General features: G+C 37.4%; 1 protein-coding gene across 1 annotated transcript in view; it reads left to right on the forward strand.

The window, feature by feature from the left end:
- Positions 1-27,289, forward strand: part of IL23R (interleukin 23 receptor) — a 54,225-nt gene that overhangs the window by 14,616 nt on the left and 12,320 nt on the right. Inside the window, exons 5-7 of the mRNA XM_007164296.2 lie at positions 7,261-7,421; positions 11,507-11,652; positions 17,184-17,340. Coding sequence (XP_007164358.2) covers positions 7,261-7,421; positions 11,507-11,652; positions 17,184-17,340 — 464 coding nt within the window. The remainder of the gene's footprint in view (positions 1-7,260; positions 7,422-11,506; positions 11,653-17,183; positions 17,341-27,289) is intronic.

The following is a 27,289-nucleotide window of genomic DNA, read 5'->3' on the forward strand; positions in this document are numbered from 1 at the left end:
ATTTTCTTCATGCCAGAAAGAAACCCCATCTCCATTAGCAGTTACTCCCCATCTCCCCTCAACCCTCCCAGCCCTAGGCGTCCTCTGTGCATTTGCCTACACTCTGGACATTTTATATAAAAGAAATCATATAATTTGTGGTATTTCATGACTAGCTTCTTTCACTTAGTGTAAGGTTTTCAAGGTTCATCCATGGTGTAGCATGTATCAGTACTTCATTCCTTTTTATGGCTGAATAATGTTCCATTATTATATGAATATATCACATTTATCCATTCATTAGTTGATGGACATTTGGGTTGTTTCCATTTTGGGGGCTACTATGAATAATGCTCTACTAACATTCATGTATAAGATTATGTATAGACATATGTTTTCATTTCTCTTGAGCATATATTGATACTTAGGAATAGAATTGCTAGGTCATATGGTAACTCAGTTTAAACTTTTGAGGAACTGCCATACTGCTTCTTTTAATTGAAGTATAGTTGATTTACAGTATTATGTTGGTTTCAGGTGTACAGCATAATGATTCAATATTTTTATGTCATATTCCCTTTAAAGTTATTGCAAAATAATGGCTGTGCTTCCCAGTGCTGTACAATATATTTTTGTTGCTTATTTATTTTATAAATAATAGTTTGTATCTCCTAATCTCATACCCCTATCTTGCCCCCCCACTAGTAACCACTAGTTTGTTTTCTGTATCCGTGAGTCTGTTTCTGTTTTGTTACATACATTTGTTTTATTTTTTAGATTCCACATATAAGTGATAACAGAGTATTTGTCTTTCTCTGCCTGACTTATTTCACTAAGCATAATACTCTCTAGGTCCATCCATGTTGTTACAAATGGCATAGTTTCATTCTTTTTTGTGTCTGAGTGATATTCCATTGTATATATATATACCACATCTTCTTTGTCCATTCATCCGTTGATGGATACTTAGGTTGCTTCCATATCTTGGCTATTGTAAATAATGCTGTTATGAACATTGGGATGCATGTCTCTTTTTGAATTAGTGTTTTCATTTTCTTCTGATATATACTCAGCAGTGGAATTGCTGGATCATATGGTAGTTCTATTTTTAGTTTTTTGAGGAACCTCCATACTGTTCTCCATAGTGGCTGCACCAATTTTCAATCCCATCAACAGTGTACTAGGGTTTCCTTTTCTCCACATGCTTGCCAACATTTGTTATTTGTAGACGTTTTGATAATAACCATTCTGACAGGTGTGAGGTGGTATCTCATTGTTTTGTTCTGTTTTGTTTTGGTCATGCCACAAGTCTTGTGGGATCTCAGTTCCCCGACCAGGGATTGAACCCAGGCCCTCGGCAATGAGAGCGCGTAGTCCTAACAACTGGACCGCCAGGGCCCCTCTCGTTGTTTTGATTTGCATTTCTCTAATGATTAGCAATGTTGAGCATTTTTTCATGTGCCTGTTGGCTACATGTTGGCTACCCCTAATTTCCTATTTAGTATCATAAAAATGTTCTCCTAATATTTTATGATTATTATATATCTCTTTTAAAAGCCATTAATGCATTAACAACTATATCTGTCTAAATTATTTACACATGGTTTTTGAGGTACACATCTTCTTTATCAAGTGAGGAATACTTGCAGTAGTTATGAGTACTGAAATTGTTCTCAGTACCCAAAAAGTCACTTTGAAAGTCTTAAGAATAGATTCATTAAAGAGCAAACTGTCAGAAATATCCATTGGAAAGAGCGCAGGCTTTAGAGTTTTATGTTTGAATTCTAGTTCTGAGACTTATCAGTTAGATGTCTTTTATGGTACAAATATCTGAAAACCCAAGTGCAGTGACTTAAACAGACAAGGCCATAGTGGTAGGTAGTACGGAGCTAGCATGTTAATTCAATGATACCCCAAGGAACCAGGCTCTTTCCACTTTTCTCCTCTGCAGTCTTTAGTGTGTTGGCCTTAATCCTCAGATGCTACACATCCAGGCTTCTCATCCAAGTTTCAGGAAGGAGAGAGGTGAAGGGAAAAGGACATTCTCCCATGGACTTCCACTTGCATCTCATTGGCCAGAATTGAGTTACATGTCTACTCTGTCAGGATGGGAACCTCAGAGAGGGGTGTTACGGGTGGAGTTCAGTACTGTCATCTAATAGTATCTGCCACAATTGCTAGCTGAGGGATCTTGGTAAATTTGTTTAGCTTTGCTAAGCCTCAGCCTCCTGAGAAATGAGTATAAGTAATACCATACTGAGTGTTATAAAACTTACAAGAAAGCAAATTCTAAGAAAGGGCTCACAAATTGGAAATGCTTAGAAACTGACAAAAGGCGATGTTAGAAAATTAGAACATCAGGGTGAAACTCAAGGCTGGCTCTCTAGACTTGTTTGATTTGTTCCAAAATCAAAACCTGACTGATTTGGGAGACAAGATTAATGTAAAGCCATAAAAAATGATCACTTACAGGATATTATAAACAGTAACTTTATTTACATTATTTTCAAGTAACAGTAATTTTGGACAGATGACTATCTAGAAAGATTGTTAAATGTGCTCTAATAAGTAAGACTAATTTTCTAGCTGTTGTACATATGTCAGTAGTAAAGTCACTCATTTATTCAAACTAGAAATGTAAACCCAATGTGGGCAAGAATTTTTGTTTGTTTTGTTCATTGCTATATTGCTTGAGCCCAGGATGAGGCCTGGCGCATAGTAAGCGCTCAATAAACACTCGTTGAGTGATTATTCTGATAACTAGAAATAAACATTTCCTGCATCCTCCCTTCACAATCTAGTTAACTAATAATACTACAAGGTCCTATATATTAAAAAAACTTTTTTTACTGTCTTTTCTGAAACCAAGAGCAAATTATAGCCAAACTCAGGCAAACCTAACCCAAATTCTGACTTGATTGAGTCCAGATTAATGGAATTTTTAAAAACTTTATCATATGTTATCATAAAAGATGTGAAGGGTTACCATGAAAACAATGTTCTCCTCTAGCAAATTCAAAGAATGAGCTCCTATAATCACAGACAAATTGGAAAAGAAAATAAACATCTGTTTGTCTTACAATTAATTAAAAATGCACCCACGAGTTGAGAAAAATTAGAGAAATCCATTTTTCTAACTTATGGTTAAGAAGGCCTTTCCCCCTAGGAAAAAGGTGAGTTATAATGAATTTTGTGGTTGAAGTGGTATCAGATTTTAAAAGGCTTTTCTAGATCCTGGGTTCTCAGGGTATTTTCCACTTGGGCAGATAGGTAGAGATCAGCATTTGCAAGGTTTCACTTCCAACTCATGTGGTTCTGTTTTCCAGTAAAATCACATATATAGAGAGGCATTTCACCTCAGCCCACCCACTTGTTTCCACAGTAGCAGTTGATGGCATTCCCTCTATGGCAGCATAGGGGCCATCAGGGCCTCCGTCTGGTGTTGGATTGAAGTTGTAAAGTAGAGGAATTGTGTCTGTGTTGCTTCAAGAGTCTTCTTTCTCCCCAGAACCTTTGTGGTGACCCCACCAGCAGAGCTGCATGTCCATTCACATACACTCCTCAACCCCTTTGTATTTTGCTATGTACCAGTGGGTGGTGATAGAAAAAAAAATGAATCTCTGCTAATAAATATCTACTTACTGTTGTCCCATTACGCTCAACAGCTTTACGTAAATATATTCTTTCTTTATCTTGGATACTCTTGCAATGTCTGGCACAGTACCTTCTACTCAATAAATAACTTGTTGAATGAAAATAAGTACATGATGGCCCTTCATTCTATTTTATTCAAGTCAATTTAACAAATATTTATTTAGTATTTCATGTCTTCTTGGAACTATGTTAAATGCTAGAAAATTTTTTAAAATACGCAACATGTCTGTGCACGACAAGTTTATAAACTGTTTAGAACAGCACCAATGGTAGAATTTTCAGGTACTATAAAAGACCAATAGGGTCTTTTAGTTTTAATGAGACCCCTAAAAACAACTGCCTACTCTTCCAGTTCACAAGGCCTGCTTGTTTTTGCCGCATCTTCCTCTCCATATGCATATTCATTATAACCAGAGTTCTTAGATATAACTCCAAATATATTTGAGGCTGTGATGTTATATTTCTACTGAGTTCAATAACCAGTTCATATGTTAAAATCCATCTCCTCACCGATTCTGCACCAGTGCTTGGAGAGCTAATTGTGGCTGGGGACAAACACAAACTTACTGACTGATATTACTTTATATTCATGACCACTCACCTCAACTGGACCCAGGTAGCCACCCAGTAGTCCTACTGCACTTCACTGGCCAAGTCACTCCCCCACTAACCAGGTAATTATTTCATTACTCTTTCTCTCATCTCTGGTCTCCAACATCTTCTCCCCTTCTTCACTCTATTGATGACCTGCTTTCTATTTCATTGAGAAAATAGGAGTAATGAGAAATACCACAGCCTCCCTCATCTGCTGACACACTGACATCTGTACCCACATACTTGGTCTTCCCTTCTAGTACTGTGGATGAACTACCATTGCCCTGATGCCAGCTCTCCACTGTGTACTAGATCTTACCCTGCCTGCCTACTAGAGGACATTGCTCCAACAATACTCCTCTCTTTCTTCTGTATCATCACCTTTTCTATCTTTACTGGATCTCCTCATCAGCTTTCAAAGATGCTGTAGCATCTGCTCTCTTGAAAATACAACCCTCCCTTGGTCCTTGCCTTCCACTAATCTATTTCTCTGCTCCTTCTATGGCAAACTCCTCAAAAGAGTTGTTTGTACTTTCTGCCTCTACTTCCTCTCTTTTCATCGTCTCTTTAATCTAGTCAAGTTTTTGCCCTCCACCTCCAGGTCTTAGCAATGTCACTAATGACTTCCCCATTGCCAGATGCAATGGTTTATTCTCAGTCCCCACCCTCCTTATCAGGAGGATTTACTCTCAGGAGCATTTAACTTAGCTTTTTACTTCCTTCATTTGGCTTCCAGAACAGCACTCCCTTTTGGTTCTCCTCCTACCTTCCTGGATGCTTTTTCTCAGTCTCTTTTGTCAATTCCCCTTTATTCCAGTAAAGTAATGGTGACCCAGAGCTCTATCCTAGGACCTCTTATTACCTCTATCGACACTCATTACCTAAAAGATCTCATCCAAATTTATGGTGTAAAACTCCCTAATCTATATCTCCAGTCCAGATATCTCTCCTGAAATGCAGCCATCATTTATCTAACATCTTACTCAATAGTTCCTCTTAGATGTCCAAAAGGTATTTTCAAGCTAACACTTTCAAAACCAAATACCCAGTTTCCTTTCCCCAGACTCGCATTCCCTATCTCAGTAAGTGGTAACACCATCCTTTGCAGTATTCAGGTTAAAATCATTGGAGTTCTCCTGGATTCCTCTCTAACACGCCCCCCATTCAACTGATCAGCAAAACCTATTGGCTCTGTCTTTAAAAAAAACTGATTTCTCACTGCCTGGTCCAAGACATATCATCTCTCACCTGCGTTAGTAAACTGGTGCTCTAGCCTTCACCTTTGCCCTGCTACAGTCTATTATTCACAAGTAGTCAGAGTAATCCTTTTCACATGCACATCAGATGTCACTCCTCTGCTCAAAATCTCCCATTTCACTCAGAGATCAAAGGCAGCACACTTCCATGGCCTTATGTGACCTTACAATGCCTTCTAAATCTCCCCCTCCTCTAGGACTCTCTGATATCATCTCATCCCTCTCCATCCCTCAGTCTACCAAGCCTCAACGACCTCCTTACTGTTCTTGAACAGGACAGGCAAGGTCCTGCCTCAGGGCCTTTGCATATCACCTAGAATGCTCTTCCTCTAAAGAGCCACAAGACCTGATTCTTTACTGCTCTAGTGTTACCTTCTCAGATGCTCAGATAGGTCTTCCCAATTTCCCTAAAAAAAAAAAAAAAAAAAAAATCACCACACCTACTCCTAGCATTTCCTAACCCCTTTCTTTTCTCTTCTGAATGTTTATCACCACAAGACATATTATATATGTATTTGTTTCCACCAGAGTGTGTGCTCCACAAAGGTTGAGACTTTACCTGTTTTGTTCACTGTGGTAGCCCCAGTGTCTAAAGTAGTGCTTGGAATATAGTGGCTGTTAAATAAATATTTGTTGAATGAATGATTAAATTAAAAAATACTGTTCACCATTATCACCACAAATCAGCAGTGTTTATTAAAAATCTATTAACTACAACTAGGATTAGGTGGAATGGAAACTTCAGAAAAATATAAATCATGCTGACTCCCTTCAACAAATAATCTGTTATGTATTAATTAGCACAAGAAAAAAAGAAATAGAAGTAAGAAATTTAAAAAACTTTGTAACATACAGTTGTATGCAAAAATTGTCCTAAAGTATATAGTCAGTCATTACAATTAGATTCTTCATCTAAAATAGTGCTTTGTGGTCTAGGTGCTGATATGAGGGGTAGACTTTAAAAGAAGAATTAAATTACCTAGTAGCTATGGTTAATGTCGGTTTGAGAATACATTTCCATTTTGACTTGTGGTCTCAATACGTGTGATAAAAGAATTAGCCACAAACCAATTAACAACATGTATGTGGTTTTCTCTAACTGGAAAATATTCAAAGATGCCCTACTTACTACTTACACATAGTTGCCATTCTCTTATTTTCACATTTCAATACTTATTTACCATGAAGTTAGCATTCCTTATTACAAAGCCCTCGCATGGAACCCCTGTGCAATGCTCCTTCTCAGAGGGAGCTCATTTAGTTCAAGCCATGTCCACAGCTGCCCTTCCCAAAGAGGTACAGTAGGCACAGTACCCAGGGCTCGCCATACTTTCAGGAGTCTACAAGATGTTTAATTGCATTTAAAATCACAAGAAAAAATGAACCATTAGGTCAAAGAAAATGGTTTAATATGTGATATTAATATAGTTGCTTTTATATCAGCAGTTGTGAAACATAATCTATATGAATATATGTGTGTGTGTGTGTATATATATATATATATAAACATAAACATACCTACACACATATAAACTTTTTTATGTTAATGGAAGAAGGGGTCTATGAAGGCAAAAGTGCTTAGGGCCCATGAAAGTCATACTATGGCCCTGGATGGTCTTGACTTTGTTTTAAAAAATTCTAAAAGTGAAACCAATTCTGATTCATTTTTAAGTAAAAGGTTGCCTTCTGAAAGAAAGCTAAAAAGACAGCATCAAAAAAATTGAGGAATAATTCATTCAAACCAACATAACTGGTGATCATAATCTTTTTTTTTAAGTTTAGAGACAGAAGAAGAGCAAGAGTATCTCACTTCAAGTTATATTAACATCTCCACTGATTCATTGCAAGGTGGCAAGAAGTATTTGGTTTGGGTCCAAGCTTCAAATGTACTGGGCACGGAGAAGTCAAAACAAGTGCAAATTCACCTGGACGATATAGGTAAAGAATAAGAAATTCTGTAATGGCTTTACAAATAAACAACTAATTTGTTCTGACCTAATCAAATGAAGTTGAGATCTGAAAAGAATTTCCCTAAAGTTCCTGAAGATCATGATACAGAAAATAAGAATTACCCATAAGCCACTGTCTGAGACAAGCCAAAGATAAGTAAGGCTGCCATTGTGTTGTATATTCTTCCAGTCTTATTTCTACACGGGGTATGTCTTTTCACAATATTTACTGAGAACTTCTTATGTTTAACCATTGTTCTAAGGGCTAGGGAGAATGAGATAGACAAGGAAGATACCTCCTGTCCTAAATATCTTGCAATCTACCAGGGAAGAGGGAAAGAAATAAAGATTATAATAAAGTGTGATGAGTCTTATGTTGTGAGAAGTACAGCATACTAAAGCATTCTACTGTACACGCTATTTTGGAAGATATGTTTTTATTTGATTTTGTTTGAAAAGTTCTACAAAAAACATAGAAAATTGTGGAGAATTATGTAGACATCTCTATGTACACCAGCCAGATTCAACAAAAGTTAACGTGTTTTGTTTCAGGTATTTTAGAACTTGCCTTTTAAAAAAATAATAATATAGAATACATATTTCTATTAATTTAATCTATAATCTTATTTTTAATTAATATCTTTAATTAGTCCCTTATTACTGTTCCCAATTTTTCACCATCATAAACTACACTGCCATGGACAAACTTTTGGCTGAATTTTTGCATAGTAGTTGTTTTTTTCCTTAAGATAACTTCCGAAAAGTGATTGCCCTTGAGCCTTTTACAACTATATCCTAGTCCTAAAGCCAGAGTTCAGCCAAAGAGCACCAAGTGTGAATCACCTTCTCTTTGGAGATTCTAGTGCCAATTATTCCTGTTTCTATTATTAAAGTTGATTTCAGTAGCTAACACTTATGGCACACTTTCTTCAGTGCTAACTGCTTTTACATACATTATCTTATTTAACCCTCACAACAGTCCTATTTTGTAGAAGAGATTATAATTTATACATGAGGAAACCAAGGCTAGGTGGCATTAGAAGTTGAGTTTGCAGAGCTAGGAAGCCTCTAGTTCTAGTATCCTCAACTCTTATCCTCAGTCTTTATTTAAAAGCACACTGCAATGTGTCTGACAACTTTCCTGCTGATTAATGTTCTAGGGGATGTGACACCTCTTGGGGCACAACACGGGTATCCTCTGGGGACTACTGGGGTCTTCTATTGGAACTAATATCTCAACGTCTCAACTAAACTGAACTATCTCAACTAATAAGATTGGTCTAAAAATCTGTCCTTATGCTATGAATATTGGCTTTGAAAACAAGCACTGCTGACTACGGTGATGAATAGTAACTCCATTGTGCTGTATATTCTTGGAGTTATAGTTCTCCACATTTTTGTAAGTTTACATTTTGAGGTAGGATATAGCCATAACATGCCCTTATCTTAAAAACAGGTTCCCCTCAATGGATTAATGATGTTTAAAGGCTATCGTGTTCAGTATCATGTTGGCAGTATCATTTTTAGGAATTAGATTATTACTATTAGTATTACTGCTATTATTACCATTGTTATCTTATTATGATCTTAGTGTCATTGCATCCATTTATTGAACACCTATAGTGTTCCAGACAATTAACATGCAAATCACATTTAATTCTGAAAACAATCATGCATGGTACCACTGTGCCCATTTTATAGACGAAGAAAGAGATAAAATAATTTGCTCAGAGCACATAGCTAGTAAGGAGGAGAGCCAGATTTCACCTCAGACTTGCCGACTTGCTGTAGTTAACCACCACCCCACCTCCCATAAAGGGAAAATCTCATCTGGCTGTCACCTCCAAATCTGCTTTTCACACTGAACCAGGGAGCCTCTTGTTTAGAGTTACTCCACCTCCTCCTCCTCCTCCTTTCTCAGTATCCCAAAATGGACCCTTAGAAACTCAGGTTGAAAAGCACAGGTTGACAGCGTAGGAGGCTACTCCCAACAGAACCCCTAGGTTATTAACGGATGAACTATATTCATCTGTGGCACTTTAAGAATAAGACATTGCAAGTTAGATATATGAACTGTTCTATGAAACTGAAGACAGAGGACTCTCCTGGGAGCAATTTCCACATAACGGCTATGGGATTGGTCTTTAATTAAGTTAGGAAGATATGCTGAAAGGCAGGGCTGAATTAATAGTGCAGTAACACTGCCAAAATGACATGTGAGAGGAATGCTTAAACTTCTCTTATAGAGAAATAAGTTTCAATACGGAAAATGCAGTGCCTTCTGGCTGCCATTTTGAACATTAGTTCTCCCCACTGAATAATTATAAGTAAATACATGTTGTTAGAAAGATACCAAAGAACTACAATATGGTTCTTTATTTCAATATAAGTGGAAACTAAAGATATGGCATCTACAATGGAATTGACGGTTTTTTAAAAAAATGTAAGATCTAATTGGAATGTATGAAACCAAAGCAATGAGAGCAAAAATTCAACATTCTGAGTCTTGTGTAACAAACTAATGTTCAAGTACATATTACATAACATGTTTTTATTTGAAAAATATAAGCTCATTCAAACCTAAACCGTCAGATCTCTATTGCATTGATCTGCTCTGTGCTAAGACTCTATCTTAAACCAGACTTACTGTTCTATCTGCATTTCTCATAGGACTAAGCAGACTTTCGCTTCCTCCCCAGAATATTTCTTTCTGAAAAAGGGTCTCGGAATGCTTGTGCTGTTACGTCTGTGGCAGGTCACACTCAGAGGTGGGAGACAGGAGGGGGTAGGTAATTTGTAGCCTTGAGGGTGCTTAAATGGTCCCAAGTGGTTTCAGAGCCCTGGAGATCCACTTCCTTGACTCTAGAAATCTCTGAATTCTGATTCTCATTACAAGAAGCTTAAACTAGCAAAAGGAAACCACCTATGGAATTCAGATGATAAAACTTCAGTATGGTAAGCTCTTTAATTAGATTAATCCTGCTACTACTACTTATGTTCTATACTGGGTTTAGCCCAAGGATTTTATTTTAGGTCAGTGCTACTAGAAAGCAAATCTTTAATTTTTATATTTTTCTATAAATCATATATCTGTGCACATAATTTTAGATAATATTATTCATTGAAAATAAAACAAATTTCCCAAAGAATACTTTATAAACTTAGAATAAACAAAAAGGAAACTAATTCATAGAGAATATTAAGCTGTAATAATGGCCTCTAAAAACACACACACAGGCTCTTGAGTTCTTTGTTAAATAATACGTCTAACAAAGTTATAGGTTTTCACTGTTCTACTATGCATATAGGAGAAATGGGAAGTGCCCATGATTTTATTCTGTTCAGACAGAACAAATTTACAAGAATTTACACAGTTTAGAAATACAGAGCTTCCAGTTACACCATTACACCTAGTACAAAAAATAACTAGTAAGATAACCAATCAGAATTTCAGTTTCCTTTTGAAAATCATAATCACAGAACACAGCAATAATTTGTAAAGTCTTAGAGTCTTGTAAGACTCCTTGTTCAAATCATACTTTCAAGTACAGATTTATTTTAATAGATAACAAAACAAGTTAGCAATAGATATAAATATTCATACAAGTTTCCCTATGACACAAGAGAATAAAAATATTATTGTGAACAATCTTAATTTTACATCTTACCAAATTAGATACTCTGAACTAAATTTAGGTTGCAAAACATCATTTCTCCCTAAACAGATGCGGGAAAGAAGAGATCTTCTTTACCTCCTTTTTACATTCTTTTGTTAATAAGCCAGGCTTCAGAATTTCATTAGTTCAGAATACAGGGGAGTATGAGGTGGGAAAGGACAAGACAGAGTTCCATTTAACAGAAATGGAGAATGGGTGGAATAGAATTTTACTTAAGAACAGCAGTTTTCTCCTACATAATAGATTAGAAAACAATAAAAATTTCATGTTAATTAGATCATGAGATTTTTTTTTTTGGTACTTTGAGTTTTAACATGTCTAAATATTGATGAAAAAATATTGATTTCTCCCTAGGCAAGTTTTAAGCTGCTGGATTTCTGTTTTTGTTTTTCTTTAGTGATACCTTCTGCATCCATTATTTCCAGGGCTGAGGATATAAACACTACAGTGCCCAAAACCGTAATCCACTGGAATAGTCAAACATCAATTGAAAAGGTTTCCTGTGAAATGAGATACAAGGCTGCAACAAACCAAACTTGGAACGTAAGCTAACTTTCACTATTCTTTTGCATGTAAGTGAGTGAAAGAAAAGCCAGCCAATAGTCAGTGACGACAGTGGATGTATAATGATCTATTTTACATGTTTTTATCTGATTGTTCATGTAATATTCAAACCACTCTACTTTTAATAATGATGCTTCCAAATAGAGAGGTGTTTCCTGAAAAGGTCTCTTGCCTTTTGTAAACTGCTAAATAGACAAATGTCCAACTAGGACAGATTCATCTGTTTAGCTCCTTGTAATTCACTGTCTCTTAGGGTGAGATTTATATCAGTGATTATGAATATAAAATGTAAGTATTCTATGCTGAAATTTAACAGCCATCAGGGGAAATAAAATCTGTTCAAAAAGCTTCAGATTTATGGGTGTCTCTTTTTAAATGAAAAATGTTCAATCCAAAATGTAAAATTTGTTACTATATTAGTCTTAGATGAGCATAAGGTAAAAAGTGAATGTCTAGGCAAACTAACCATCCTTAAATACCAATGATAAGTTAGCAAGCGTCTTAGGAGAGGCATAGGTACAAGGTTCATTAATAAAACCACATCACATGACAGCACCTGTGAACATTATAATAAAAACTCACTAATTTGAACTACAGGGTAACACTAGCCTGACTGAAGAAAAAGTACCAATTTTAGTGTATTTGAAAACAAATGCCATTTTATTATTTTTAAGTACAATAAACTGCCATTTAGTCAAAATAATTACGGAATGGAGTTTATGGCTTTGCTTAATTAATAGTTATGTGTCATGTATGAATTTACCAGTTTTCAGAGAGTTAAGTGAAATGATATGTATTTATTTTCTGGTGATTAGCATGGCTCCAAAGTCTTCATCATTCTGAACATAAACGATACTGGCTTTGCTGTAGTACAATATGTTTAAAGAGTGTCAAGAAAATGAGGGTAAAACTATACTGATTTCATGACATGCTCTAAAGACTGCTCTTTAAAAAGAAATCCCCGATGCCAAGTTGTTTATTTACCCTTGTTAATGTACATGAGAAATGTGACCTTTTAGTTGTTTAGATTACACTTGGATGCAAGTCCATGTTCTGCAACATTTGGTCAGTAACCAAATGAAGATCCTGCTGGACTCGTTGACTAAATAACTGCAGCATTTGTGTGCACAGCAACCCCATGCTTGAAGCCTAGGACAAGCAAGATTAAAAACTTCACAGCCAATCTTTTGCATATGTGGAATTTAGGTAAATTTGAAAACAACCCAAATGAAACTCTCATCCTAGATTTTGAGTGGATGAGGCTTTACTCTAATAAGACACCTGGGTAGTGTCAGGGTCATAGGATGATATTGAGAATATGAAATTTCTTTATTTGGCATAATTAGGAGGAAGTAATAAGCTATAAGAATGTTTAGAAAATAGAAAGGAGTTACAGTATCAGTATCTCTGAATAGATTCTCAGAAACCAACTGTTTTCTTGTTGAAATTCTTGTTCTCTGCTCCCCTTGGTGGTGCTACATATGCCACTGTGAGACTTGGTAACTCAGAGGTAAATCTGAGCTCCCTTTTCAAAACCTTCTCTTTATCAGAAGCAGGCAAATGAAGGAGCTGAAAGAATATTTGTTACCTCATTTCATCTTCATCACAATCTTTTGTGATAGGTAGTATCAGCTCCATCATCGAAATGAGGACATAGGGCTTGAAAAGAGCTTAAGCCAGGTTCTCCAAGCTTACAGTGTTAGTAACTTAGTGCCTCTTACAGACCCTACATCACTTTGGGCACCCCAAAAATGTTTGGAAAATGAAGGAACCAGTTTCAATTCAAAATCTGTATCCTATCCCTTTTACCATGATTCCTCCAAATGTAATTACTTACACAGATGACCCAAGTCCAGTTGGTAACAGCCAGAATGATGCTTTGTTTTTTACATTTGTTACCCATCAGTTTCATCTGGATCATGCATAAAATGTTGTCTTTACCTCCTTGTAAGGAGACAGGAAGCGAGAGTCAGGAAGAGTGGGCAGACACAAAGGACTACCGATTTGCTCTTCCACCTCAGCTCTGCCTGCATCAGATAACTGATGGAGGGAAGCTCTTTACTTCAAAGCGGCAGACAGCTATGCAGAAAGCCTTGTGGCTCAGCACATAGGCTCTAGAGTTCAAAGCCTTGCTCTGTCACTTTCTGGTTGTGCAGCCTTGGGCAAGTTCCCTAGCTTCTCTGGGCCTCATTATTACCACACCTAAAAGAGGGATAAGATAAGCACCTACCTCATATGGTTTGGGGGGTGATCAAATGATGGAAGAAGCTAGCCCAGAGCCTGGAATAGAGTTAATGTTCAGTAAATGCTGGCTGTTACTGTTCCGCTTCATCTTAACCTCCAGGAGAGCCATGCAGCAGGTGTGGTCGAGCCAAGGATGCCCACCTGAAAATCAAAATCAGTGCATTGAGGGTGTTTTCAGCTGTTTTTAGCTAAGCTGCATATAGATTACGAGGTATCAGCCAGTCCTTCTGGTGAACCTGCAAGGCTGACACCATGGGGAGAATATCTACTTGTTAGTTATCTTCATGGACTGTCTCCCTACCTCCCTGGCATCTTTGCCCACTTCTGTGTACCTTATCTCAGGAACATTTGCCATGTTGTATGTATTTACCTGTTTACACGTGTATTTTCCATCCTTAAACTATGAGGCCCTGGAAGACAGGACATTTCCATAATCATTTTTGTATTTCCATTGATGTTTATAATGTCTGGTTCCCACAGATAATATTTTGACACATTAGCTATTAGTATTATTATTATTTGCCTTCAATGGTGCCAATAGCAGTGATAGTAAAGTAGGGAAATCTTGACTAGAAGTTCAAGTGAATGGATTAACAGTGACTCGAGTCTCTGATTAAGCTAGACCAGGGTATTGGCAAACTTTTTATTCAAGGGCCAAATAGTAAACAATTTAGGCTTTGCAGGCCATAAGATCTCTGTCCCAACTATTCAACTCTGCATTTGTAGCATGAAAGCAGCCATAGACAATATGTAAATGAATGGACATTGTTGTGTTCCAGTAAAATTTTACTTTTGGACACTGAAATTTGAATTTTAGATCATTTCCATGCATCATTGAAATAGTCTTCTTTGGATTTTCTTTCAACCATTTAAAAAATGTAAAAACTCTTCTTAGCTCATGGGCTGCACAAAACCAAGCATTCATTTTTTTCCTGGAATGGCTACTAGAACAGCAGGCAGATAGCCAAGGTTCAAATCCTTGGCCTTTGCATTTCAAAAGTGTCAATGCTAGTATAGAACAGAAGACTTGTAAGAACATGTGATTAGTCATGACTGGGTTTCTCAATCCCCATCCCCCTTCCCTCTCACACCAAACACTAGATAAAGATTCCTCAGCAGAGAGAGGAGGAAATGGGTGAGGGGAAGAGGTTGGTAAGGGGGGAGAATAAAAAGAGTTTAGACTTGGGTGGTTACTGAGCAGGACCCCTCATTCTGGGCCATGCCCCAGGTTGGGAGTCAGAGGAAGTTGGGATTATAGAACTCTGAATAGGTTGAGATTCTCCCCTTCACCCAAGGGTGCTCCCAGAAATTTAGGTGTAACCCTAAGAAAAGAGGTACCTCAAAATGATGGAGATTAAGTTTCCAGGCCTCACGCCTTCAGAATTGAGGCTCTAAAAAGAAAGCAGCTGCTATAAAAATAAAGTTATATTTCTGGCCCTTGAGGTCATACCCTCTGCATAGGAACACAGTTAGGTCCAGCTCTCTCAATGTCCATTGTAGCCTCTGAAAGTGTCATTTTGAAGGTACCATATTCAGCTTGCAAGGCCCTAAGCAGACACCTGGTTGGCCTCTTAGTAGAAACAACTGTTAACAGTTCCATAAAATTCTTCTTTCTCTTTTAGAATTCTGGCTGTACTTTAGGGTATATCTCTTCTTAGAGGACTTATCTATAAACATAATGGCAAGAGACATATTGGAGAACAGCAACTCCCCTCCAAAAGAAGCTCATATGAAGCAGGGTGCATATGGAAGTCAAACTTTTGGCACTAATAAAATCTCTCCTGGATCCCAGTAGACTCTAGGGGCCTTCAGTCATATTTAGAAGAGCAGAAAATTTCAAGGGCCGTGGGTAGAAATGTGGCTTACGGAAACTCTGAATGATATCTTTCAGGAAACGTGATAGCCCAAAACAGATATTTTTATGATTTTTACATTTTCAATGCATTGCAAGTTTTAAAGATTTATGTTAAGACTGGGTTTTAACATTAGAATCTCTAGGGCTTCCCTGGTGGTGCAGTGGTTGAGAATCTGCCTGCCGATGCAGGGGACACGGGTTCGAGCCCTGGTCTGGGAAGATCCTACATGCCGCAGAGCAACTGGGCCCGTGAGCCACAACTACTGAGCCTGCGCGTCTGGAGCCTGTTCTCCGCAACAAGAGAGGCCACGATAGTGAGAGGCCCGTGCACCGCGATAAAGAGTGGCCCCCGCTTGCCACAACTAGAGAAAGCCCTCGCACAGAAACGAAGACACAACACAGCCATAAATAAATAAATTAAAAAAAAAAACAAAACTTGACCTTTAAAAAAAAAACAAAAAACATTAGAATCTCTAAATGACATGTATACCTTGTTTTGTGTGTGTGTGTGTGTGTGTGTGTGTGTGTGTGTGTGTGTGTGTTTTAATCGTGATAGTTTTAACTTTCTCTTTCATGGTAACTATTTTCTCCCAGTGGCTGAATAAATGCATTTCTAGACTTTTTTTATGTTTACGTTTCAAATGTGCTTCACTTTTTTCAGTAGATCCACTATTACAACACACTAAGGCGCTGTGTAAATGCCTTGGTTTTTCTCTCCCATCTGAACCAGCTTGTCTGGGGGTCCTTTTTCATTATATTTTATAGCAGGTTGTAGTCCCAGAAAAATGATTTTTAAGTTTATCCTTCAGCTATTTTCTTGCTTATCTTCCATTGGATTTTCACGTTTCAACAGTCTTAAATGTTTTGTTTTCTCATATATATATGAGAAAGGATACATATATCCTTGTAGAATGCATAGATCTGCAATAAGGACCAATTTAACAGCTTAGTTTGTAGGTAATTGTTTCCAAAAGTCATCATTCACAAGTGAAATTATTTCATCATTCAGGAAGAACTATTGATCTAAATATGCAACTGCAGAGAGAGAGAGAGAGAGGAGGGAAGAAAGACTGAATTCAAACAATTGCTATTATGTCCCCCTTTCTCCCACCCTATTAAAATCAGCTGTTCCAAAATTAAGAATATATTACATTTTGGAATTTCTTGATATTTAAAAGCTTGAAAGAGTTGTCAAACACTAAGCAACATGTATTTCACTTTTAAGGTTAAATAACATGTATTTGATTATCTTTGGCCATCTTTTATACAAAGTAGCCTATTCCTCTCTGTTTTCCCAGGGTCCTGGAACATAATAAGTGTCCATACATTTCTGCTAAATGGAATAATTGTTTTAAAAGCACACTGCATCATTTCTTTATGGTATTTCACTATGGTTATTCATCCATTTTAGGTTAAAGAATTTGACACCAATTTTACATACGTGCAACAGTCAGAATTCTACTTGCAGCCAAACACTAAGTACGTATTTCAAGTAAGATGTCAAGAAAAAGCTAAAAGGTACTGGCAGTCCTGGAGTTCACCCTTTTTTCATAAAACTCCTGAAGTAGGTGAGTGTATTTATATATTTAATCTCTTAGGCTTCTCTTTTGACTTCTGTCTCTTTTCTAAGTATATATTTTTTTCTCCTTAATTTCTATCAAAATCGACAAAACTATTCTAGGGCAGGTGATAACATTTAAATTGTCATTTTCCTTTGATTTTGTTAAGGCTGACTACAATTTATGTAATGGTTCTCAAACATTCCAGGGCATAAAAACCAATAAAAACCACCTGGGGGTGCTTGTTTAGTATGCATGGGATTACGTAATTCTCTTCTCAATAAAATCTAGCTGAGCTATTACCTTTAGGTATTTTCCTGCTCTTAATATTATTCGTCTAATTTTCTAGTCATTTACATGTCGTTCAATAAAATCTTAGCCAAATAGACTCAATTGTAAGCAAATAATAAAATGAATCTATAGTAATTTTCATAATACTCCATAGTGGCCCCATTATCCTGAAGATGTCTCCCTACTGTAGGTAGCTTATACACTAGATTAAAAAATTTTTTTTCAGAACTGAGGTACTTAATTGTAATCACAGCATTGTTAATATCGTTCTTACTATAATACAACATCTTGGAATTGTGTTTTATGTTTTCAAAACACTTTGACATACATTATAAATATTGATGGACACCAAATAAGTAGAAGGTGCCAAGAGCCAGACAAGCTAAGAAGTTCTTTTGGTGCCCCCTACTGCCAAAATCTCAGAAACACATTATTAAGGGAATAATTTACAATACTGGTTATCAGTTCTCTTTTTTTAAAGTAATTTTTTAATTTAAGGTATTCTGTTTTAAGTTGATATTGTTAAAATTCTTAGGACTTTAGATGCCATTTTAGAATAGTCAGAATTTAGTTGATAATCTATTTTAATGAAATCTAGAATTGTTTAGCAAGATTATTCAAATTGATAATTAACATTTACTTACCACTCACAAAGTACTACTATACAAAAGCTTGTTTGATCTTTACATTAGTCATATTTGGTAGTGTAATTGGCATCATTTTACAAATGAGGAAACTGAAGCATGATTTGCTTCATTGCTAGTGGGTAAACAGCAGTTAAAGGAGAACACGAGTTTTCTTCCTCACCACCAGCCCTCAGTAATCTCATCAATTTCTTTCTTTAACCAATTACAGTTGACCCTTTAACAACATGTGTTTGAACTCTGCAGATTCACTTATACACAGATTTTTTTCAATAAATGCTACAGTACTACACAATCTGTGGTTGGTTGAATCCATGGGTGCAAAACTGGGATGCAGTGGAACCAAGAATACTGAGGGCCAACTATAAATTATACGGGGATTTTTGGCTGTGTGGAGGGTCAGCACCCCAACCTCTGTGTTGTTCAAGGGTCAACTATACATCAAAGTGGAGGAACAGCTTACTAAAATATCCTAGAGGTTAAGTACAGTCAGCTCTCCATATTCATGGGTTCCACATCCACAAATTCAACCAACCATAGATAGAAAATATTTGGGGAAAAAAAGTCTGGAAAGTTCCAAAAGCAAAGCTTGAATTTGCCTCACACCAGCAACTATTTACATAGCATTTACATTGTATTTACAACTATTTACATAGCATTTACATTGTACTGGGCATTACAAATAATCTAAAGATGATTTAAAGTATACGGAAGATGGGAACGTATTGTATATGTGTAGCTGATTCACTTTGTTGTAGAGCGGAAGCTAACACACTATTGTGGGGCAATTATACTTCAATAAAGATGTTTGAAAAAAAAAAATAAAGTATACGGAAGGATGTGCATAGGTTATGGGAAAATACTACTCCATTTTAATTAAGGGACTCGAGCTTCCTCGGATTTTTGTATCCGCGGGGGTGGGGGGGGGGTCCTGGAACTAATCCCCCATAGATACCAAGGGACTACTGTATAGGACCACAAATGTTCTCCTTTAAAAGTAAAGGCCGTAAACCTCACATAGAAGGAACAGGAACATCAGCTACCCCGCAACAATTCTAAACGTAAAGTCTTTGTTTTCTAAGGGGGGAAAAAACCACTTAAGAGGCAAAAATGCCAGTTAAGATGAAATATCCCTGAAAACTTGCATCTATCCATGTTTAACATGTTAGCTAAGAGGAACCATAAACTATTCTCTTGGTACAAATTCCTTTCTAAGACACATTAAAGAAGAAACAGGGAAAGTGTGTTAGGGAAAGTGCTAGTATTAAATCTTTTCAAAAACTTATCTTTTTTTCTATTTGTAAAAGCAATGCAAGTCTGTTGTAATATGCAAACTAGAAATGTGTTGTTTACATTTTAATGGATTTAATACTAGTTTTTTCCTATGCACATATTTTTTAAATGGTTGATGCTGTGGTATATGTACTGTTTTATATCCTGACTTTCTTACTTAATCTACTTTGTTGAATTTGAAAACCTATTAATGGGTGCATTCCAGTTTATGGATGTAGTACCATTTAATCATTTCTCTATTTAAACAATATCTAGGTTATTGCATTTTTTCCGTTATCAATAAACTTCTTTGAATAGCTTTGTATATGAACTCTCCTTATGTCTTTAGGTCTTTTTGGATCAAGAGTTAAGCACATTTTAAGATGTTTGATGCAAGTTGCCAAACTGCTTTTCAGTAAATCTTTAATATCAATTTCTTTTTAAAAAGGTATCCATGAAAAGACAGCAATTCATTTAAGTTGTTCATGAAGTATTCATGTATCCTCTACCATGCACCAGGCACTTGCTAGGTACTTGCAGAACCTCAGTGAGCAAAGGAGACAAAGATCCCTTAATTCTAGAGAAGACAGCCAATACAAAAGTATAATAAAAAGTATATAACATTATAAATATAGAAATACAAGCAGTAAGAATCAAACCTCACAACTGAAGTTTGAATTGTTTCATAACCAACTTGTTTAATAATGGGGTTTTTTGGCTAAACTTTCCCAGTAATTAAGGTTTATTTATTTATGAAGAAACACAGCCCAGGCAATACTTCACCCTCTATGCAGGAATTTCCTGTTTTTGTTCTCTAAAATTCTCATATGTGTATCACTAAATTGATTCATCCTGAAACAATGTGTTTTCAAAATTATGCCCAGATGGCACAGCAGGACAAATCATGAAGTAGGTATGGCTTTTCCTGCAGGCCCCTAGCATTCTTCTGTATCACTTTCCCTCTGGATAGTGCCTTTCCTTGGTCTTTAAAAACCTGGTCTCCAAAAGAAACCAAAGGAACTCAATTATAATAAGGGTTAAATGACGTGTTACCTTTTCCTTCCTTAGAGTATTTAGACTTCAATGGAAAACAAAGCCTTACACAATAGTCCCCCCTTACAGGTGGGAGATATATTCCAAGCCCCCCAGTGGGTGCCTGAAACCATGGATAGTATTGAACCTTATATATGCTATGTTTTTTTTCCAGTACATACACACTTATGATAAAGTTTAATTTCTATATTAGGCACAGCAAGAGATTAACAACAATAGCTAGTAATAAAATAGAACAACTATAACAATATACTATAGTAAAAGCTATGTGAACATAGTCTCTTTCAAAATATCTTATGGAAATTTAATGCCTTTTGCATCTTAACTAAGCACTTATCACACTCTATAGCTGTAACTTTCGCAGTTTCAGGTATGACAGCAAAACTAGCACAAATTTCTTTTTCCCTCTTCACAATTTCAAGGATAGAAGATTCATTCTTACCGTACAAGTTAGCAACCTCAGCATAGGATTATTTTTCCTTCCTTAATAAGTCGAGAACTTGCATCTTTTCACTTAAAGGGAGCACTTTACGGCTTCTCTTTGGCATATCCAAATTGCCAGCATCACTACACTTGTACTTTGGGCCATTATCATGTAAAATAAGGGTCACTTGAACACAAGCACCATGATAACCAAGACGGTGTTCTGATAACCAAGATAGCTACTAAGTGACTAACAGGCCAGATCCATGGATGATTCCCATCTGGGGTGGGACAGAGCTGGACAACATGAGATTTCATCACACTAATCAGAATGGTGTGCAATTTAAAACTTAAGAATTATTTCTGGAATTTTCCATTTAATATTTTTGGACCCAGTTGACCAAGGTAACAAACCAAGGAAAGCAAAACGTTGGATAAGGGGGGACTCCTGTACTAAAAAAGAAAAAAAAAAAAATCAACCTTAGTTGATTACTTACTCTTGGGCTTTAACAATCACATAGGAGAAATTTCTCTAGATTAGAGACTCACATTTTTCTATACTGGTATAATAACAAGAGGCTAATTCAGTGACTGCATCCAGGTGACTTCAGGATAATAAATAATATAGCTAACGTTTACTGGATGCTTATTGTGTGTTGGGCACTGCGATAAGGATTTTACTCATCACTGCAGCCCTATAAAACTGTTATTCCAACTGTGCAGATGAAGAGATGAGGCTCAGGGAGGTTAAGCAGTTGGCTGAACATTATAAAGCTGGGAAATGGTAGGGCCAGGGCAGAGCTCAGGCTGTAGGATTCCAGCACTCACGCTGTAGCTCTGCTGGTCTCCTTCCTAAGAGAGCTAGGAGGCTGCCATGTCAACCTCCCCTGGGCCACCTAACCATATTCTCCTCTACACATTAGCTAATATGCCAACATAACTTCATTTAATGTAATGCTTGTTATGAAATGCAAATAAATGAGAGAAGAGGGAACTGTAAGATGCTATCAACTATTTCTACTTTGGCAATGAATACAAGATGTGGAAGCACGTTTGGGTTAAAGTGATGAGAATGAAACAATAGAAACCTTGGGATAGGACAGTGCAGTCTGAGATGAGGACAAAGTATAGATGGGAAAGGTGACCTTGCCCAAGACAAGGCACCACAGGGAAATGCATAGTGTGTTTTTCCAGCTGGCCCTGGCTCAGGAAAATGTCTTGAAAGCAATGCTTCTCAGAGTGGGGTCTGTGGACCACCTACATTAGAAATGCTTGGTACTAGTTTAAAATACAGATTCCTCAGCCTCTAGTCTAGTGATACTTCTGCAGTGAAGTGTAAAAACCAGTATTCTGGAAGTTGGACACACCCTTTAAGAGGGAGAAGTGTCATGAAGGGTGTGGGTAGGAAATGTGGACAGAAAGGGGGAGAACAGAGTGCCCAAGCCATTGCCTTGGTAAGAGTGGTTCTGGGGGCCAGAAAAGGGTGGGTACATGAGAGTCTCAGGCCACTCTCTCTAGTACTGTCCGGTTCCCTCTCTACTCCTGCCCACCGCTTCCTCAGTCACTGGGCACCCCAACTCTCTTGGCAGCCCAGGATCCCAAGAAGCACGGGATGCAGGACCGAGGCTCCAGTAAACCATCACGTCCCACATTACCCCCTCTGCCTACACCCTCCCCTGCCTCTGGGTGTGAGGTTTCGGCAGAGGCTCTGAAGACCTCCAGGGGCTGCTGAAATGGCAGCTTCTAGACCACCAACCTGGATAGTCGCTGTAAAAATTCCTGGGGCCTTTAAGCAGTACAGAAAGAGCCCCAAAGGGGAGAAGATGGTTTGTCAGCATAAAAAACCAACACTGAAAATGTGAACATGAATTCCCTACTACCAATGTGAGAAGAGGTCTTCCTGGCAGGAATGTTTTTCAATTCTGCATTGTAATACAGATCCCTTTTTAATGAAGAAAAGGTAGAGGCTCTATAATCCCTTTAAAGACAAGTCAGAAGCCTGAGGGAAGGGCAGTCACATTTCATAATGACTAATTAACTTGCTTGAATTACAACTTGCAGTAGAAAAGTTTCCCAGAGAAATCATATTCTTTTTTTTTTTGACAATTCTCCAGAGGAAGGCAAGTATAAGCAAGATATTAAACCACATCATACTTTGTTCTCACAAAATACTGTTTGTTGTTGCATTACCAGTGACTCAAAGATTCTCACTAATCTTCCAGGACTTTTAGTGGCTTTTTAGCCACTAAAACAAATGTTATATCAATGGAACCAAATATAGGTGGTATTAAATATAATGCAAATTAGGAGTGGCCCACAGAATGTACTCTTGCAAAAATTCTGTCATTTGTAATTAGAGATTTCTGATTCATTCATATTGAGATGGATTATAAATTTGTAGATTTGTGGTTACTAAACTGGGTTAAACATATACACAATGTTCCTTGAAATACTAATCATTTTAGACCCTTCATCTGGCTTTATTTAATCTTTGGGTCCTGTCCCTAATAAACCACCAGGGTTTTGTAGAATAGAAAGCAATTCATAAGAGTTTCACAATTTCTCTGAGGTTTGCAATCCGGTAATAGAGAATAAAGATTATGCTTTTTCATGAGGAAGTAATAATCTTCTGTATTAGTTTCCTATTGCTTCTGTAAAATGTTAGCTTAAATTCAGTAACTTAAAACAATACAAAGGTATTATCTAGCAGTTATGGACGTGAGAAATCCAAAATAAATATCACTGGGCTAAAACCAAGGCATTGGCAAGACTGTGTTCCTTCCGGAAGCTCTAGGAGAGAGTCAGTTTCAGTGTGCTTTCCAGACTCTAGAGGCTGCCTGCATTTCTTGGCTTGCAGCCTCATTTTTCATCTTCAAAGCCAGAAGTATAGCATCTGCCAATCTCTTTCTCTGACCCTTCTGCCTCCTTCTTATAAAGACCCTTGAAATTTTGCCCCTGTAATTTAGGATCATCTCTCCATCTCAAATCCCTTTTGCCATATAAGGTAATCTATTACACAAATTCCAGGGATTAGAGCATGGTCATCTTTGTGGGGTCATTATTGTCCTACCATGTCTCCTCACCTAACCACCCACTACCAACAATTGCAATTTTTACCAACTACACAGTTTTTCACTGCGATTAGGTGCAAGCAAAAGAAATAAAATCTGGTTCTCTTAAGCAGGAAGGGAATTATGGGAAAGATAGCTGGAAAGTGGTAGAAAGGCTGGCAAAATGATCACGAGCAGGATCCAAGGGACTGCAGGAACTAGAACCACAGCCAAAATCGCAGCCTAGGAAGAATCTGGTGAGAACTGCAGCTGGCACTGTGGTCACTGCCACTGCCTGCCCTGTGCTCTGGACACTCCACTGGTGCTGCTGTTACCAGACCCTGGATATAGCTGCTGCACTCATATTGGATTCTAAGCGATTTCCTGGAGCTGTGTGTCCTGTGCGAGGTGGGGAAGAGGGCATCTGATGAGCTAGGCTTAGGTCATCTGCTTGCAGCTACTTGCTGGCTGTGGGGAGAGGGAGTCTCTGCTCCATTGAGGCTACCACAGTGGGAAGCCCTACTGGCCTCCTACCTACCCTAGGATGTCCACAGAGTAAGTCCTGCTGCTGGGCAACTGAAAAATGGCAAATGTCCACTAGACTGTTCAGACTCAGGAACAGGTACATGCTGGCTTGACAGCAAGGTTGCACCTTTGAAGAATCCTAAACCACTGGGTAAAACTTGGAAGCTGCCCATTCTTGCACATAGAATTTTGCTACACTTTGACATCAGACCCTCACCTCTGTGTGGTCCATGTCACTCGAGAAAATGTCTAGGTGGCTGCTGCTTCTTCTCTTATTCTTTCTCTTTAACAATATGATTGCCATATACATATTTCTTACCTTCTTTACTCTCTATGTACCAAGTACTTACAGCCTAGGAATATAAGCATGAAGATGGTCCCTTGAATATGCCTAGGCACGACCTCCTATCATTAATATGCAAGGATAACATGGTAACTCATGAAATGATTCATCGTTTGACTTGTTTTTTGAGGTGTGGTAAAGAGTTTGTTCTGATGTATTGTTTTCTCTGCCCTGGGCTTCTGGTGCCTATTTGATAGGTCTGGCCACTGTCTTTTGCTTTGCCATCTGACATGGACTGGGGTCAAATCTTCACCCTTGGCCCAATAATATTGAATTCCAACCATAGAGCTAAACTGGCCTAGCGAGATAGCATGTAAATGCTGTGAATAGCTGAGATTATTAGAAGAAGGAGAATAGAAAGAAAGAAATCAAAAGGAGATGTTTGTGTTTTAAGAAAAACAAGATAGAAAAAAAACCTTCACTAACTTGAAAAACATACCTTTAATATGGCTCCTCTTTCTTAAATATCTAGAAACTTCTGAAAGAGAAAGGTCTAGAAAGGTCCCTGTGTCAGCTCTGGTCAAACCTCTAAGATGCAGGCCTTGATTAGTGTGGCTCTGACACCAAGACTGGCAAGGACAAAAATAAACAAAGGAGCCTTATAAATACCCATACCCTTTGGCCCAGTAATTCCACTTATAGAAATCTAGCCTTAGGAAATAAGCAGAGCTATGGAAAGGAGTCTTATGTACAATGATATTTATTTAAAAGCTAATTATAAAAATTTGGTAACAATCTAAAAGTCCAATCATAGCCATAGCTAACGCTTATTAAGTTTTTAATTTGTATAAGGCATGGTACTAAGCGCTTTGTATGAACTATCTCATCAAACCTGATGAATGAAGCATTGTTATTATCCAATTCTACAAATGAAGATACTGAGTCACAAAGCAGTTAAGCAACTTGCCCAGGGTCTAGCAACTCCAAGTGGTAGAGCCGGGATTTGAACTAAGTTTCATCTGAATCCAAAGCTGGTGTTTGAAATCACCAAGCTATACACTTTCTCAATGGGGGATGATTGAATAAACAGAGTACAAACATCATGAAATATTAAATTGCCATTAGTATGATGATTCTGAACAATTTTTAATAAAATTTTAAAATGTTCATGATATAATATTAAATTTTAAAATCCCAGACACAGTATTTAGTAAAGAGCATGATCTCAGCTAGGGTACAGATATACACAAAAGACTGTTAACAAATGCAAAAAAATGATTGTTTCTAGTTTGTGAACAAATGTAAAATTGTATTTTCTTTTTCATACTCTTCTATACTTTTCAAGCATCCTATAATTAGCATGTATTGCTTGTATAAAAGGGAAATAGTTGGTGTTCAGAAGAAGATAACTCTAGGCTGGAAGAGTCTGAGAATCAGTGCTCAATGGGTTAGCCCAACCATCATCCATTGTGGTGGGTTCTGAGCCCTACAAGGCCAGGCAGCTCCAACACACTGCCCAGCCTCCAGGGAGCAATGGCTAAGTCTCAGCATGGGAGCACTGCTTGCAAGGCTGACTCAGCTACCCCACCTGGAGCCATCCTGCTACAAAAGTGAGATTATTAATTAATGGAGCCAGTGACCAGCACAAATTACATGCCAGAACCAGGTAGGAATTTTCACTCTTGGACCTCTACCTAGGTGACTTTGGACAAGTCATTTACCCTTTTTATGCCTTTGTTTCCTCATCCATAAAATGAGGACAATAGTACTATCTACCTGATTGGGTTGTTGTAAGGATTAAATGAGAGAAAGCATGTAAAGTCTAGTACAGTATCTGGAACATAATTAGTACTCAATAAATCATCACTTTAAAAGAATAACAAAACACACTTTGCCCCATGGTAGACGTAGAGGGAAAGGCTGAGGAGACTGATTTGACATTATCCCTAAGAAACAGATGGAATACATTATTGCTAAAACTAATTCCTTTTGAGTGGATTTGATTAAATTAAGCTGGTATTTGGTAGGCCAAAGAATGTAGTTATGCTTCTAGTTTTGTCCAAGAACAAGAAACTACATCTTTTTTAAAAACCATTCTAAACTCCCTATAAACATACTGTCTTCTGTTAAGACTAACTCTAGTGTCCAATGTCAGTGTGTATAAGTTATATAAAAATTCTTACCAAATTAGAGATGATTTGGGGTTTCTGAGTATACTCAAATATATGCTGTGAGAGTAATAAAGCATAATTTAATATTCCACTGCAGGGACAGAACTGTCTCTTTACAGACATAACACCGCAGATATTAAATAAATAACGAAAATACCATGAGATTTTTTCTAGCATTTTAGGCAATACACTGATGATTAGTGTTGATATAAACAATGTTTTTCAGTCATGGCAGGTGGATTAAGG

This window comes from Balaenoptera acutorostrata, chromosome 1 (assembly GCF_949987535.1).
Source record: "Balaenoptera acutorostrata chromosome 1, mBalAcu1.1, whole genome shotgun sequence".
NCBI classification, from domain to species: Eukaryota; Metazoa; Chordata; class Mammalia; order Artiodactyla; family Balaenopteridae; genus Balaenoptera; species Balaenoptera acutorostrata.